The sequence below is a fragment of the Schistocerca nitens genome, chromosome 3 (assembly GCF_023898315.1).
Source record: "Schistocerca nitens isolate TAMUIC-IGC-003100 chromosome 3, iqSchNite1.1, whole genome shotgun sequence".
Taxonomy (NCBI): Eukaryota; Metazoa; Arthropoda; class Insecta; order Orthoptera; family Acrididae; genus Schistocerca; species Schistocerca nitens.
Window position 1 is genome coordinate 210,039,307 of NC_064616.1, and position 18,285 is coordinate 210,057,591.

The window sequence follows — 18,285 nt, forward strand, 5'->3', positions numbered from 1 at the left end:
CACACCTCACAGCCAACCCACATTCCCACCTAGTGCCACTTATCAGCAGTCCCTGTCCATTTTCTCTATTCCTGTAGGAAGTCGGATGTACTTGTGCATGTGTAGTGAAGAAAGGTGGATCAATTGTCCATCTAGGTGAATCAATTATATGAATGTGTGGCATCTGTTCTTTCAACCATGTCCAAAAGAAGACACCATGCATCCATATAATGGTTATCACTGTGGAGTATCAAAACAAAAACAAAGTAGCTAAGAAGCTGATCTGCATCTTGCCAGATCAAAAAATATTTTCTTCCCCTTTCACATTTGTAAAACATTTCTGGGGCTTCTTTATTAATTTAACAGAAGTATGTTCTGTAAGATCCGATGTTATGTACACATAGGAGTTTCTCTCTCTCTCTCTCTCTCTCTCTCTCTCTCTCTCTCTCTCTCTTAGGAGTGAGCTGTCATTGTCATTAATTTCAAATTAAGCATGAAATATGAATTAGAATAAATATTCAAAACACATTGATCATCTGGTAACACAAAGGACCAGTCAGAATAAGAAGAACAGAAAAGACTAATGCATTTGCAAATGAATTAAAAGGTAGCTTAGTCTCAGCCAACAACAAAGTATACAAGACAATTGAAAATCTAGTTCTTTTAGAACACTTCTTTTCCAAACAAACATGTTTATTTAACGTACATCTTTAATCACCAGTATAACATCTTTTGCCATTTTACTACAACAAATTTTACCTATACCAATGCATTTTTTGAGAGAATGTCAATATATCATTGTTTTGAAACAGCATCTATTTATTGGGCATAATATAAATGAGCTGCTCCTTTAATTCATCTGCCAGAAAGGCTACCACCCTTTCTAATTACAGACCAACTCTTGAAACTAGTTTTCAGAAACATATCTTGTTGAGACATCTTGATGAACATTTGAACATATACATTATTCAACTCAAGGCTGGCTGACTTCAGCTTTTTCTTTACATGTAAATCAGTAAGTCATCTCAACTGTTGAGGTTATGAAGGTATATTATGAAATAACAGATAGTAGAACTTTCTCCGTAAGTTTCGGAGATAATTCTTGCCAACGCTTTAATCTCTTCCTTATCCACAGTCCAGTCGACTTGAATGTGGGCCTTCACACATTTACAAACAATGAAACTTCAAGGTTAACATATCCTGCAGCAAAGAAAAAGCATAACCTCCAGTCCTCTATACTTGAGGTAAATGTTATTGGTTTGAACGACATGTTCGCATCACATGTTGTGAACGAAATGATCACCAAAGTCAATAGACAGCTCTTTTCATCTTTGATATAGCATGCAACGTCAAAATGATATCATAAATGCATGAAGTCTTGTGAACTGTAGGTTATCAATACAGTACTTCCAACAATTGCCTTGAGAACATACGGAGAGCAACATTTATAGACACCAAAGATATTAAATAGTGATAAAATTTGAATCTCAAGCATCATTATTCTTGCCAGTTTTTAATTTTTGCACATGTCCTTCAAAACATATCAAACGGTTTTGTTTAACTTAACATATACTATCATACTTGTATTATCATTTGCTTGAAATTCTCACCTTGTCTTTAATGGTTGCTTTGTTTTATTTTGGATTTTCTCATTATTTGCCTTCTTTATTTATGTAACATCTTGTGCTGTTTGGCTAGTCAGTTTTGTTACATAAATGTTCCTTCATCTGCATCGGTACAACCACAATTTTCTAACATGCTGAATTTTAATGAAGTATCTTTTAATTATTTTTATAGTGATGCATAACAATCCCTAAACAAAGACTATGCTATTTACGGCAAAAAAAAAAAAAAAAAAAAGAGAGAGAGAGAGAGAGAAAGAAAGAAAAAGAAAAATACAAAATACAATAGGAACATGATAAATTATGGAGACCTGAATTTCAGTACTATTAAATATGGAGTTACTATGAAATCTATAACTAGTAATAAAATAAATAAAGAATGCTTTTTAAGATGCCATATTGGATGATCCTTCTTGAGCATTTGCTCTAATGTACGAGCAGATATTTGGAATTGTGTCTCCATGGAGCACAGATGGAGGGAAAAAAACTGCTCATCTTATGTTCCATGCAGGAGTCAGTATCAACTGAGAATGTCAACTTGTTTCTCCATAGAAAAAAAGTTTTTTAAAGTAGAATGTTATGTGACCATTCAGTAGCCTAGTGCAATATTTGGTTTAACAATATTTATTAACAGTGGCAGAAAATCACAAGAATAACCAATACTCAAGCAGCAAATGGCTAGTGGTAGTTACGGAAATTGAAACAGAAGGCCATAATGTACGGAAGACATTTTGAAACTGACCCTGTTCCATCACAATTATTACTGCGTCTACATGGGTTACTCTCAATCCGTTGGTAGTTCACTTGATAATAATAAGAGATACCAAAAGTTCGAATAACATTTGTTCACCATGTCTTCCTTGCTCAACTTGCCCCATTTCATCTGTCTGCTACCACAATGCAGCAGTGCCACTCCGTGACTGCTGGAGTACTGGTTATGTGCCATGTTTTGCTATGCCTATCAACACATATTGTTAAACCCAATATCACACAGTAGTCACTGTCATGTAACCAGACACTCACAGCTGCATGTGTTGGCCCCTTACGCCTTGCCCTGTTTTGTCCCTTTTTCAGAGGTGGTAGTGCTGTCTTCTATTTACTATGAAGTGGATATAAATGGGGAAGCTGATTTACTCAGATGGATGACTTTAATAAAAAAAACTGGTCCACAGGACTGTGTTAGAATACTATAATAGAGGGAAGTATCCTCCAGCCACTTAGAGTCCATGCCCAACTACAACACAAAATTGGGTATGTCCATCCTTTGCCTTACAAAAGTATTGGTTTTAACTTCAGAAAAATTGAAAATGGATGCAAATTTCTTATGGGATGAAGGCATGGTGCCACCTTGGGAGCTACATTTCTGAGGAATATGCATTATTTTGCACGTGGAGGACGATAGCCCCATGGTTTATTTGGATGAAACTTGGGTTCACAAAAACCTTATGAACAAATATATTTAGTACAACTCCAAGGGAAATGGCAGCCTGAAAGTACCTGCAGATCTGCAGATACTTTCATATAGTGTATATCAGACTTTGGGGAAAGTACAAGTATGCTGTGATGAAGAATCTGTAACAGCTACAAATATAATGTTTTCACGAGGTAAGGATCTATTAAGGTGAGTCCTCAGAACAAAAATACTTGTGGTGGGATGCAAGCCCTCATGAATTTCCATACACAGAGTCTCTCATAAATAAATCATGTTTAAAGGTGACATGATAGAATAATGGTATTTCAGATCTTACCAAAATTAATTTTAAGAATGTAGGAAAAGATATATTGCTACTTTCCATAAAGATGACATGTTAAATTGCAAACATGTAAAATTAAAAGACACTTACACATAAGGTTTTGGCCACACACTTCACCAGAAAAAGAAAGAGAAACACACACCATTCATTCATACAAGCAAGCACACCTCATGCACATACGACAGCCAACTCTGGCAGACTGCCGCTACAATTCCACGAGACTGTTGCATTCTGGTCCAAGCTGCAGGGAGTAGGTGTTCATGTGTGTTTGAATTGTATTTGCTTGTGTGAATGAATGGTGTGTGTTTTTCTTCCTTTTTCTGATGAAGCCTTGTGTCCAAAGGCTTATGCATAAGTCTTTTAATTGTGCCTGTCTGCAACTCAACATGTCATTTTTATGAAAAGTAGCAATCTGTCTTTTCGTACATTGTTGATATTCCAATCTGGAGTTTCCATTGTATCAAAATTAATTTTAGAAATTTCTCAGCAGCTTTCAAATCGGAAGTTTCTAAAAGGTCCAACACAATGCAAATTCATCAGCAATGACATTGTTCATTGCACACATGAAACAGTTTCATACCTCTTACAGTATTTTATCTTTTATCTTGGAATACTTTTATGCATTCATGGCAATATATGTATTGCATAGTCTTTAAATTTTGAAAATGTTCTTATCGTTTTTTCAGTCCAGTGCTTCAGGCTTTTTCCACAGGCTGGAGCAAATAAATATTTTCCTTGAAAATTTCTTGTAATGTTAGTTTTTTATGACTGGCAAGAGTTTTATTTTTCAAAAGTACTCCATCATATTCTAGACTATTTTTTTCAGAATTTTTACTGACATTGCAGACTATCACTAATTGGCAATACCTTAGTGGTATGACCTTTACCTGCTTAATTCCATGAAGGCAGTTACTGGAAAATTTAGGATTAATCTAAAGGCTGAGCATGTAAAATTCCACTTTAAAATGTATTTGTGTGTAACAAGAAAGAAACTAACGATTTTCACTGATATTGCATAATGCATAAAGCAGGCAAAGAGAAGTACCTGTTTGGTCTGTGTATCAACACAATGCAGAAACAAAACTGCAACTATCTATCAAAACACCACAGAAAACACACCTCACAACTCATAGCAGAGATGCCTGACACAAGCTCAATATTTGGAAAGAAATATTAAGAGAAAAGACTATCAATATTAGACAAAAGACTACCAATATTATAGTTTGAGTCTTTCCAGATGAAATACTTACTTGACTCCTTTGAGCATTGCTTCTTTGCCTGCTTCAATAAGTGGGTATGGACGACCATGACACTTGCCTCTGAAATCATCATTGTCAATAGCCCAAAACATAATTCCTCCAAGGCCATTGTCATTCACATACTGTGCCTAAAAATTTACAGAGTCTCATTAAAGTGATGAATTTTGAAAACTCCCTCTCTGATGACACTTTAGACCCTGTGAAAAGATTGACTGAGAGAAATACAGGCACAGAAGGAAATTCATGGATTAGTCACTTCTGTACAACTCCTGAAAAATAATAGTATCCTGTTCCACATTGCTAACAGTACTGCATAAATCTAAAATGGAATAATTGTGTTGATTGTATATTGCACTCCCTCATTAATGTAGAGACAAATAGTATATTTCCAATTTTTCAGCAGAAATATTGTGCTGTACAATGGACTGTCAGTTCTGCAGGAACACTGAGCCTCCTTGTCATCATTTTCATGTAATGCCCAAAATTACTTCATTTGCTGTCCTCCATTTTCTTCTTTCTGAATATCTTACCTTCATCATGCCAATATATGCATCAGTAAAATAGGAGACCTACATGCCATGGAATTTTACTTCATCCTAATTACCATTCAAGATGAAAATAGTTATGAGCCATATTTATTTTAATGAAGATCTCAGTTATCACACACTCACAGAATTTCCCTGATCCAGCATTCTAATTTGATCAAAATTTCCCTTCAAAAGCTGCTACTGACTGAATATGTTTCCTGATAATTGTATTTCCCTGCTCCTTTTGTTAAGTGATACCCAAAAATCCATGAACTAAAGAACTCTAGACATGATAAAAAGGATTCACTGTAAACAACAAACATTACCTTGCCTTTCTGAACCATCATCATAACACAAGAACTAAGAGAAATCCTTTATCATGTGAGGAGGTGAAGAAAATGTATGTCTGCCATCACATCCAGAGCACCATGTGATGCTGACCAGCAATAGTGAGAGCAGGTTCAAATCATGGATAATGTAATTAAGTGTCTGTTCCCTTAACAAAGAATATCAGGCAAATACTTGAACAAATTATTTTTATCAGTGTGGCATTAAAAGCTAATGACAAGAAGAGAAAAAACTCTTTTTATCTCCAATGTGCAAAACATTTTATGTGATTCATCCATGGCAATAACATCCACGAACCTGACTCATCTTTCTTCTAGAGGCCAATGAATAATGTATGGAAATTTTAGTCACTTGTGAGAAACAGCTATATCATTTATCAGCTATGGTGCAAATATTACTCACCCCTCTTTCCAGGACAAACACCATCTAGTATTAGCATTGTGGTTTATTTGATACAACCCATCAAAATATATCATCTCTATCTCCCCTACAGCCTTGTATTTATTGTAATGAATAATATTACATTCAATATACTCCAGGTTTCAAATAAACTTTGTACATTAAAACCATATCCTTAATCTGTTCCATGAATAAATTTCAAAGCCCAGATAAATGAACCCTCTGTCACCAGCACTACCATAATTCAAGATGAACTGAATGACGGTATGGATCCATTCAGATTCTAATGAATGACAGACATTATAGGTAAAGCACTTATTATTCATAAACAAGTGAAACACTTACATTGTAAAACACTTGTTCATCCTTTATCATATAAAGCCATAAATAGTACTTATTCATTTGGGGATGTGTCGACTACACCTTTATGACAAAGCACCTGATTGTGATAGTGTCCACTACTGTTGCCTCATAGGGATGTAGGTGGATCCTTGGCTGAGGTTCCCTGCTGATTAATGTCTCTCATGTAAACATAACTTCTAAAGAGGGCAGCCACCTCAGGTGGATTGATTAAATTTAGTAACTGAACAACATATAAAAACCAATTGTATCCTCAAGATCAGTGTTTCACCCTTGAGACAATCCATATAACATACTATTATGATCTTCGCAATACATTCCGTTCCAATCACCTTCCTCTTTGTTCATGTACTTGCTGTGCAACATACAATGTGTGAATGCCCTCTACACTCCAGACATTGCATATTCATTTCAAAATCTATGAAACGTATAATCACTTGTGATTACATCTGTAATTATTAGCTATGATTCAAATATTACTCAGTTATGAAAGTAAACCTATGATATTCGACTTAACCTTAGTCAGTTTCATGCTCACCTACATTTCTTTACTTTCTGAGGTGCACACAGCCATGGTAATCTGCCTCAAAGTGGCTCTTCATGTCAAAGTGGCTCTTCATGTGCTAATGTTTTCATGTGTCATTTAAAGAAGGTTCTTGTTATGACCACAAAGTATCACTTCCTCATTTGATATCAACAAATTGGCAATGTTTACACAACCTGGAGCTACAGTACCTCCTTAGCTCCTAGTCTTCAGTGTTCTTGTCAGAGCAAACCTGTTTACTTACCAAACTGTTCATATATCTGTGAGATTGTCTGAACTGCAAATATTGGCCTAATACAGGGTTACTCGTAAGCCCGTCCACAGTTTCAGAAGATGACTGTGTGAAAACTGCATGTCAAGTACAAAGATGAGATATATCAGAGTATAGAGCAACCCCCTCCCCCCCCCCTCCCTCACCCCCCCTCACCAAGCTTTGGTTCACAATATGCACTGTGACATGATGGCAAAATGAACAGCAATGCATGCATTTTTGTGTCCTCAGATTTGCTAAATGGGAGATAGTGTGATGATTCAGTGACATTTTTGTACCATATCTCAGGTAAGTACTTCAACATACAAAACATTCAAAAACAACACATTCTGTGAAACTCGCTGCTTATGTGGTGTGAAGAAAATAGGCCAACGAGGCCCGGCAGCAAAGAAGGTGAAGTGTGTGTGGGAGTCATTCACCAAAAGCCTGAAGAAATTAATGACACATGCTAGCATGTAACTGCAGAGACCACAGTCAGCTATTTGGGTAATTCAGTATAATGTCTGCATATAAAACTACACTGGTTGCAGTTGTTAGATTCACTGACTACCTGGGACAATGAGCTTTGTTCTGACTTTTGTGTCACAAAAAGTACCCAACACCTGTAATGTGAGTTAAAAGACTCAGAGAGATGCTCCACTGGTATGTGTCTGTTTTCTGTACAACTTGCAACTTTTTCACAGTTATCTTCTGAAACCCTGGAGGTACTTATGAATAGTCCTGCACCTTCCTAGAGCTGCCTGCCAATGCACTCTCTGGCTCTTCACACCTGTATTACAACACTAAAATGCTAATGACTGACTACCCTTTTCTTCATATATATTTATTTAAAGTATTTTACTGTGGTTTACATTCAGTAATTTCTCATGTTGTTGTCATTGATTTCTTCCCCTCCATTTAATTCATCTCTCATTTTCATCCATTGATACCTATTTCTGTGATGTCAGTGTATCATTTTCCTTGACACTGATTAGAATGCATATCACTTTCAAATCTGGCTGTGGTATTTCATTGCACCTTGTTCTGCTCTTTTTCCGTGTCTCCCTTGACACAGGACAGATAAGAACTTCAGTTTCAAGCCAGTTCATTTCCTCCAGATGAACAAAATTGGCACCAAAAGCCAACACTTGTGTCACATTTTGTTTCTTTTGGCAGATGGTGATTAGCGATCTTTTTTATAACTTAATGTAGTTATGACCTCTTCTTGCGGAAAATAATGTTGCAGAAGTCCTTCATGTTTTGTACATGTCTGTCAATCTGCTGACATCTGTTAATTAGGCTACACTTTTCTCTGACATTATTTTTGCATTTTAAACAAAAACACAGTAGGAATCAAGGCTAAAATTCACATAGAAGGTTACAGAAACTAACCTGACAACCACACAAGGATTCCATGATGCAGATACTGCAGTCTAATGCACTCTGTCAGGTCATTACCAATTTTAGCAACTGAGGATGTGATGTACTCGATAATCAAAAGTCTTGAAATATAACTCATTCCAATTTGCAGTAAAGTTTTAATCTTCATAGCTACAGTAGGAATGGTCATTTAAAACTAATGAAAGTAAATTAACTTTTCTCAGTCACAGATATTTTATTTTTAGATTGTTTAGACAGTGAAAAATTTCTGCCAGACCAGGACTTCAACCCTGATTTCCCATTTATCTTTAACTATTATGCTACCTGAACATGTCTGCTGGCCTGGCTCAAACTTTCACTGTGAGTAATGTTTCCACCTTTGATTTCCAAACACAGCTACCTGTCATTCCCCCATGTGGTATGCTGGAATCATACCACTGAGGACTGGAGTTGATTGAGAACCATGGCTTACCCTGCTACAAGAGATGTACACAAAATGAACTAAATGTACAGAAATGAAATTAATGCATCAATGGTAATGAAATCTGTGAAGACACAATCATATAAAATGATATCAGTGCAGACCATTCAGATAGACTGAACCTGCAGGAAAAGCCATGACCCTCCACTGATCCATTCCCCAGTAGTGCTAATCCCACATACCACACAGGAGAACCCCTGGTGGTACAGGTTGAGCAATGTGGTGCAATGGTCAGGCAACAGATGTATACTCTGATCATCCAGATTTAAGTTTTCTACAGCTTCCTTAAATGGCTTAAGGAAAATATCAGGATTATTTCCTTGAAAGGATATGACCAATTTCTTTCCCGCTCCCTCACCAATTTGAGCTCATCCTTTGTCTCTAATGACCTCTTTGCCAACAGGCTGTGGCCCAAATCTTACTTCCTTTTCGTAGTAGTGTTTGGAAATCATAGGTGGAAACATCATTGATAATAAAAACTTGAGTCAGGCCTGGAGGTGAGTTCAGACAGTGTGAAATGGTTAAGGATACTGCTTACAATAAGCAGGGAGTCTCGATTTGTGTTCAAGTCTGGCACAAATTTTCAGCTGTCACAACATATTCAATGTACTGCATGTTCAGCATATCTGAATAGTTATGTACTGACATTATTTCATTGGATTATATTTTCAATGATGTCATCCTCATTGATCCAGTCACTTCATTTCAATTCATATCATTTGATTCTTCTCATATATATCCCTGACAAGCCACAGCCCTCTGCTGATTCCATTGTCCCAGTAGTGCGATCACCATGTACCCAGTATGACAACTCTGGCAGTAGTGTCTGGAAACATCAGTGGCAATGAAAGTTTGAGTCAGGCCTGAGTGCATAATCAGATAGTCTAATGGTTGGGAACTACTTACAATAAGCAGGCAATCTGTGCAGGGTCTCAGTTTGGAACTAATTTTCAACACCTGATGTAACTTCACTCATGATGTGCACAATTACAGAGAGCATGCATCCATATGGTTCACAGGCTTGCATCACCTGGGTCGGTCCCCTGGTGCACTCTAGTGAGCCACCAAAGAAACAGCATTATTTAAGCAGTTGCAAACAAGTGCTCAGTCTACTCTTTATGCTGTATTACTGTTGTCCAGTCAATGTGTTCATTGCTATGCACAACCTGTATCTTATGTGATGCTTTATAAAGTACTATGTTTCATACATAGTTGCTATAACAAACTTGGTGACAACTAAGGGTTACATTTTCTCTCTGTGTTAGTGTCAGTGCTAAGTCACCCAACAAACATTTCAATGGAAGAAATACTCCAATGTCTCATTGCCAAACAGCAAGCTTACGTGGAAAAACAGCAGGCTCTTGTCACCACTCTCAATGAAGTGGTGTCTGTATGTTCATGGCAGGTTACTCTCCTGTCAGTGCAACTGTTGCCCTTCTGGCATATGATGAATCAGCTGAAGACTGGGACTCCCATGAGACATGGTTATACCAACATTTCCAGGTTTTTCACGTGGGCGATGCAAACCTGAGTAGGGCTTTCTTTCTTTCTTTCATTGCTTTCATTGCGGATGTATCAGTTGTTGTACCAACTTCCGACTTTGCAAGTAATGGGCAGCTTATCATTTAATGAAATTTGCAAGCTTCTCTCAACTTGTTACTGTGGCAGAAAGAATGTCATTGTGATGTGTGTAGAATTCTGCCATTGTCAGCAATGCCCAAAACAATCTTACAAAGCCTTGGCTGCAATTTACATGGGTTGAGCTGTCATAAATTTGTCACTGGTACCCATCATAAATCCTATGCCATTCACATAGTGCATGATGTTATTATTTGTCTGGTCCCAGATAAGTAAGTCCTCAAAAATCACATCAGTGTGAGAATCTGACAATCACAGATGTGCCCACTATAGCAAAGTCTTTTGAAGTGTCACGGGCCACAGGTGATCAGATTGCTGCATGGGAGAAGGTATCAGAAGTTGTTCAGTCAACTCCTCTTAGGCATGCTGTTAAGTGTTCAGGATGACAGGGAAATTGCTGCAGCAGTACAACCTTCAACTCAGCATTGCATGGGGCAGCATTGGTTATGGCCACAGCAGCAACAGGCCACACCACAGCAGCAGCTGCATGTTTCTCTTCTGTCTTCCTTGTACTGCTTCATACAGCATGAGTGTGCTGTGTGCCCTAAGCATTGGGTGGTTTGCAACAAGTGTGAAAAGAAATGCCACATTGCATTGGTATGCAACTCCTCTTCAAATGTGCCAGACATAGTAGTACTGATGAACATAAACTGTATCTTTATAGTGACTCTTTCCCCAAACAAATTGTTTATTGTATTGCATGTGTTTAATAAACTGCTAAAGACACAAGTGAACACAGGAGCTGCAGCAACTTTAGTAAACACACAAACATATGTGGGCTTGGGCTCAGCTCCCCTCCCCTCACACAGGTTTCACAGAAGTTGGTTAGCTAGAATAAACAGCAGATTCCGATCCTAGGTCAGTTCTCTGTTCCCATATCTTCCAACTATGTTTTTGCTCTCTCACCTTCTTTGTTGAGGATAATTCCCATGCTACAAACCTGTTTGGATTAGATGCATTTAAAGCTTTAAGTTTCTCCAGTGCCGATGAGGTCAGATCCAAGTTCTGTATCAGCAACTGGAGTCCTTCTGTTTTCCGCTGGGCTTTATGCTAGTAGTTTTCAGGCCCATATTACCATGAAAGAGTCCTCCCCCCTCCCTCCCCCCCCCCCCCCCCAATTGTTTTTGGACACGACAGGTGGCTGTTGCGTTGCACAACTCTATCAAACTCAAATTAGACCGTTTGATGTCACTCTACATCATTGTTCCAGTGAATGGGCTACACCACTGGTCATCATTAAGAAGCCAATAGATAAGCTTTGTCTCTGCGGCGACTTCAGTGTCACCATTAATGCACAGTCCATGATAGATACATACCCTTTGCCCTACCCTGACGAGCTACTTGCAAAATTCTCAGGCGGCCACTATTTTTCCATGATGGATTTGTTGGAAGCATACCTTCAGCTGCCCTTGGATGAGGCCACTAGGTGCCTTCCAGCTGTCAATATACCTTTCAGCCTACACCAATATCAGCACTAGCCTTTGGTGTTGCTAGCACGCCTCCAACTTTTCACCATTTTTTAGAACAGCTGGCAGTCTCTGTACCCTGCTGCATCAATTACCTTGACAATATCTCTGTTTTGGGTCCTCCCACTGAAGACCACCTTGGCAATCTCCGATCGTTGTTTTCTGTTTTGCAGTCTGTGGGTCTCAAGTACAATCTTGCCCAATCTCAATATTTTCAACCATCAATTGAGTACCTAGGTTTTGAGGTTTGTTGCACAGGGGTCAAGCAATTATGTCACCATGTTGACACAACTGTGGCTTTACAACAGACAACCTCCATTAAGGAACTGCAAGCATTTCTATGTAAAGCTGCATACTACCATAAGTTTTTACTGGATGCATCCACTGTTGCTTAGCCATTGCATGTGCTTTCGCATAAAACTGTGCCTTTTTTCTGGTCTCCCACTTGTGACTGAGCCTTTGCTTTGCTTAAATCAGAGTTCCAATTTGCTCTGTGCCTGGCCACTTTTCAGCTGCGTCAGCATCTCATGTTGGCTACAGATGCCTCTCAGCACAATGTCGGCATGGTGTTGGCACACAAACATGTGGGCACTGCTTATGTTTCTAACACTTTAACTCCCACTCAGCAGAGGTATTCTCAGATTGAAAAGGAGGCTTTACTGATTGTGTTCACCCTCACGCAATTTTACGTCTTCTTGTATGGTTCTAAGTTCCATTCAATCATGGATCACAGGCCATTGGTTGCTCTTTCTAACCCTTCAGTTTCCATGCCGGACAAGGTAGCACATCATTTGCAGCTGTGGGCTCTCTTCCTCTCTCATTATCATTGTCAGATCCATTACTGGCTGATGGCACAACACACCAACACCAATGTCTTATATTACCTTTTGAATGGGCCAGGCTTATGGATCATGATGAGTTGCTTTGTTTCTATTACGAAATTGAGAACCAGAATACAGTTGATGGTTTTCCCATCACTAGTGCCACAATGGCATTAGCCAAAGCAGTAGATACTGCACTTAGTCAGTTCCTCTCTTTTGTGCAGCATAGTTGGCTGGAAAACCCCCCGAACTGAGCCATGGACTACTACTTCTCCCTTCAGCACCACCTTTCTGTGTTTGAAAGGGTTCTTTTGTTAGCTATGGAGGACGCTGCTTCCCATGTTGCGACTCCCGCTTCTTTACACCCTAATGTACTGTGGCTTCTGTCATTGGGGGACCTCTCACACCAAAAAACAGTAAGTCAAATTAAACACCTTACAGCCATCAAATTTTCAACCTTATTTTATTTGGCAACCAATTTCAGCATTTTACTATGCCATCTTCAGGCCCCTGACAGATGTGTGGGTATAATCTACTTCAGTTCTGATCAAAACAGGGGCCAGCAGTACTGGTATTAGTAGATTGTTGCTACAGTGATCACTTCAACCATCACCTGCTGACTCACAATCGAGGTAGATTATTCCTACAACTTGGTCAGGGGCCTGAAGATGGCATGGTAAAACTCTGAAACTGGCTGCCAAATTAAATAAGGTTGGAAACTTGACGGCTGTAAGGTGTTTGACATCCTCTATCAAACAGCCGTGTCCCGCAAATATCTCTAAAAAGATGGACATACAGAGTCTCGCACTAAAGATTTGGGCCACCGGCATGTGTATTGGCTGGGCATAGATGGGGACATTAAATAGCTTTTTGCCACTTGCACTCACTGTGCTTAGCAACAGGCAGCCCTGTGGTCATCTTTTTTCTCCCTAGCCGATGCTGCAGCGCCCATTGGAGTGTCTAATGTCAATTTTGCTGTGACCTTCCTAAATCAGTATTGTCAGTATTGGCTCATTGTAGTGGACAACTATTCCAAGTTTCCCTCCATTGTGCATTGTCTGTCTATGACCATGGCAGCCACTGGTTTGGCCCTGTCTAAGATTTTTGCAATTGAGGGACTTCTGTATACCGTGGTTACCAATAACAGCCCTCAGTTTGTTTCTTGAGAATTTGATTCTTTTTGTCAGCATAGCGGTTTCTCCCATCTCACAGCTCCTCTGTTTCATCCTCAGTCTAATGGTGAGTCAAAAAGCATGGTTCACACATTTAAAACTCAGACATGGAAGTATGTACCTGGCAGGTCCACAGAAGCTGCTTTAGACCATTTTTTGAGTTCGTACCATTTCACACTGGTGGAGCAAGAGCAGAGCTGCTACATGGATGCCAACCATAGACACTCCTTTACCTGCTGCATTTGATGCCACCATCCACCAGTGTCACTGGCACCATGGCAGTTCCAGCTGGGTGCACCTGTTTGGGGTCATGGTTTCAGCTACTGGCCAAACTGGGTTCCTGACATCATCAAGCATCACCAGAGCTGGTGCCTGTGCATTGTGCACACTCCTGATGGGCAGACATGCTGGCACTTTGACCAGCTGTGCCTGCACATGGTGCGGCATGTTCTGGAAAGCCCACTGCCTCCCCTAATCCAGTCGCAGCTGATGCCCGTTCCTGTGTCACAGATGGTCCAGTTCATGTCACGAGGGCATTGCTGCCTCGCATATTGCTACTTGAGGTTCCTGCCTCCACCCCCACACCTCAACTGCCATTGCTGATGCAGCCTCCACTACATCTGACGCCACAGTGGCCGCCACCACTTCTGTTGCTGTATCCTGTGAGGCAGTCATCTATGATACCCTCGCTGACACCTCTGGTTCCAATCTTTCATCTCAATGAGGATGTCACTATGGAAACACGGTCCTGCCCTACAGCCTCTCATGAGTGGGGAAATGGTGCACCAACTTGCCCCCTCATCACCTCTGCCCCTACTGGCCCCTACTTGCCAGCACCTGCCTGCCGCATGCTGCAGCAGCCACTGTTGTCGGGTGATGAAATGGATGTCTGTTCCATCATTGGTGTTCTCCATGACTCATCATCTCAGTGCCTTGTGAGATCAGTGTTTTTTCCTCCCGTGGTACCAGTGCTATTTCAGTGCCAGTGCTTTTCTTTCTGTACTATGCATTTTTCTATGCCTAGTGTTTTTATGTATGTACGTGGTTTTCCCACCCCCTGGAAGGAAGAAGTGATGTACCTTCACTAATGATGTGGACGATTTCAGAGTCGCTTGTCCATACAGTTCACATCACTTATAGAGGCCATGCTAGTGAGTTACCAAAGAAACAGAATTATTTAAGTGATCACAAATGAGTGCTCAGTATATTATTTAAGCTGTATTACTTTTTCCAGTCAAGGTGTTCAGTGCAATGCACAACCAGTATCTTATGTTTTGCTCCACAAAGCACTGTGTTCCATATATTGTGTTTGTTCTTGCTATAAAAAAGTCACAACATATTCATTACTCTGCAGGTTCAGCACATCTAAATGGTTTACACTGATATCATTTCATCTCACTGCATTTTCAATGGTTTCCTTGGTGTCAATCCATTCTTTTCATTTTGGTGCATTTAATTCACTTCGTACATTTTTTTTTTTCTTTTGAAATTATCTGAGAATGATTCTGTTGCATGCATCATACCTTTGTCAATACAGTTAAAGTGATTTACATCATAAAATTAGTTGTAACGAAACTCTAGAGTATAAAATCAAAATTACTTAAAGCCCAAACCTTCTTCTTAATGATATCCATATCATCATAGCTAACCCATTGGTTGCCTTTATATGCATAAGGTCCCATAGCACTTGGATTTGGTTGTACCACCTTCCAATCATCAGACTCCAGGTTTTCACAGATCTGTAACAAGGCAACCAGTAAAAAAGAGAGAGCTTCTTTTAAAGCATCATGTATATTGAAAAAACACATAAACAAAAATACTACACTAAAATTATAGATTAGTTTTTAAATGAGTCATTACATACACTGCAGGCTTTAAAAATAAAGCTTACCTCATAATATGCAAGATATCCTTTTTCCCTGGTGGAGTCTCCTTGTTCACCTGGGCCATCTGCAGGTGATCCTAACTCTGTAGCAAGGGGGTTAAAAAGCGTGTAAGAGCGGCCATAAGTTGGGATTCCCAGTACAAGCTTGTTGCGATCTGCACCAGACTTCATGTAATGGTTCACCGTGTGATCCTATACATATATAATTAGCACTGATGACTCTGTTTCCATAAGTAGCATTACAAATAAAACTATTTTAACTATATTTACAGTTATGTTACACATTTATTGTAGTTATATAGCAAAGAGAATGATCACATAAACATGTTTAATACAACTGTAGAGGTGTGATGCACAATAAAGTATAAAAAGCAATATTTATCAAAAGAAATGTATTGTTATGCTCATAGAGTTCTGAATATCTGGTTGTTATTGTAGTTCTTTGATAATTCTTAACTGGAATCTGTTTAACCAGTCAGTCAGTAGAATCAGGTCAAGCGAATGAATGATCTACAGTGCAAGTTATGATGGTGACTAATTTAGCATTTCTAAAAGTTATTTACGTTACACCTCCAAATAAAATTTTGTGTTGGGTGCACAATTGAGTGTTTACCATTATTTGCAGCTGATGTAGCAGATGAGTTATATGAACAATGCAAACTCCAGGATGGAATGTAACAATATTATGAAAAGGATAGTTGCTACTCACCATATAGTAGAGATGCTGAGTCACAGATGGGCACAACAAAAAGACTGTCACAAAATAAGCTTTCAGCCAAGATGGCCTTTGTCCAAAACAAAATAGATCACACACACACACACACACACACACTTACTTATGCAAACACAATTCACACATGACCACAGTCTCTCGCAATTAAAGCCAGGCTACGAGCAGCAGAACCAGTGCATGGTGCATGATGGGAGAGGCAACTGGGTGGGGGAAGGAGGAGGCTGGAGTGGGGAGGGGGAGAGAGACCATGGTAGGGGTGGGGGACAGTGAAGCACTGCTGGGGAGTGTGCATGGACGAGGTGGAGACAGGGTAGGGCAGCTATGTGCTGTCGGGAGATTAGATGGTGGCCGGGGAGAGAGGAGAGGGGGGTAGCAAAAAAGGAGAGAAGTGAAAAGACTGGGTGTATTGGTGGAATAGAGGGCTGTGTGGTGCTGGAATGGGATCAGGAAAGAGGCTATATGGATGAGGACAATGACTAATGAAGGTTGAGGGCAGGAGGGCTACAGGAACATAGGACATATTGCAGGGAGAGTTCCCACCTGCATATTTCAGAAAAGCTGGTGTTGGAGGGAAGGATCTACATGGCACAGGCTGTGAATCGGTCATTGAAATGAAGAATGTCATGTTGGGTGGCATTCTCAGCAACAAGGTGGACCAGTTGTTTCTAAGCCACAGTTTGTCAGTGGCCATTCATGCAAACAGACAGCTTGTTGGTTGTCATGCCTACATAGAATGCAGCACAGTGGTTGCAGCTTAGCTTGTACACCACATTGCTGGTTTCACAGGCAGCTCTGTCCTTGATGGGATATTCGATGTTTGTGACCAGACTGGAGCAGGGATGGTGGGAGGATGTATAGGACAGATCTTGCATCTAGGTCTATGACAGCGATATGAGCCATGAGGAAAGGGGTAGGGAGCAGGGGTTGTGTAGGGATGGACGAGTATATTGTGTAGGTTTGGTGGAAGGTGAAATACCATTTTGGGAGGAGTGGGAAGGATAGTGGGTAGGACATTTCTCATTTAAGGGCATGATGACAGGTAGTTGAAACCCTGGAGGACAATGTAATTCAGTTGCTCCAGTCCTGGGTGGTACTGAGATACACAAGGGGAATGCTCTTCTGTGGCCAGATGGTGAGACTTTGGGAGGTGGTGGGTGACTGGAAAGATAAGGCATGGGAGATTTGTTTTTGTACAAGGTCAGGAGGATAATTATGGTTTGTAAAGGCCTCAGTGAGATCCTGGGGTATTTCATGGCGGACCACTTGTCACTGCAGATGCGATGTCCATGGGTGGCTAGGCTGTATGGAAGGGACTTCTTTCTATGGAACGGGTGGCACCTGTTTAAGTGAAGGTATTGCTAGTGGTTAGTAGGTTTGATATGGACAGAGGTACTGATGTGGCCATCTTTGAGGTGAAGGTCAACACCTAGGATTCAGTAGAATCAGGTCAAGCGAATGGAGGAGAAGGTGTTGATGTTCGGGAGGAATGTGGATAGGATATCTTCACCCTCACCCTCACTCCAGATTGCAAAAATGCCACCAATGACTCAACCAGGTGAGGGGTTTAGGATTCTGGGTGTTTAGGAAGGATTCCTTTAGATGGCCCATGAACAGGTTGGCATAGGATGGTGCGCATAGCCATACCCCAGATTTGTTTGTAGGTAATG

The 18,285-nt window shown here is 40.0% G+C and overlaps 1 protein-coding gene across 1 annotated transcript in view; it reads right to left on the reverse strand.

The window, feature by feature from the left end:
- The window catches only part of LOC126248161 (uncharacterized), a 513,313-nt gene that overhangs the window by 122,806 nt on the left and 372,222 nt on the right, over positions 1–18,285 (reverse strand). Inside the window, exons 7-9 of the mRNA XM_049948909.1 lie at positions 15,892–16,077; positions 15,614–15,739; positions 4,606–4,742 (exon numbers count right to left, since the gene is read on the reverse strand). Of these exons, the coding sequence (XP_049804866.1) occupies positions 4,606–4,742; positions 15,614–15,739; positions 15,892–16,077 (449 nt within the window). The remainder of the gene's footprint in view (positions 1–4,605; positions 4,743–15,613; positions 15,740–15,891; positions 16,078–18,285) is intronic.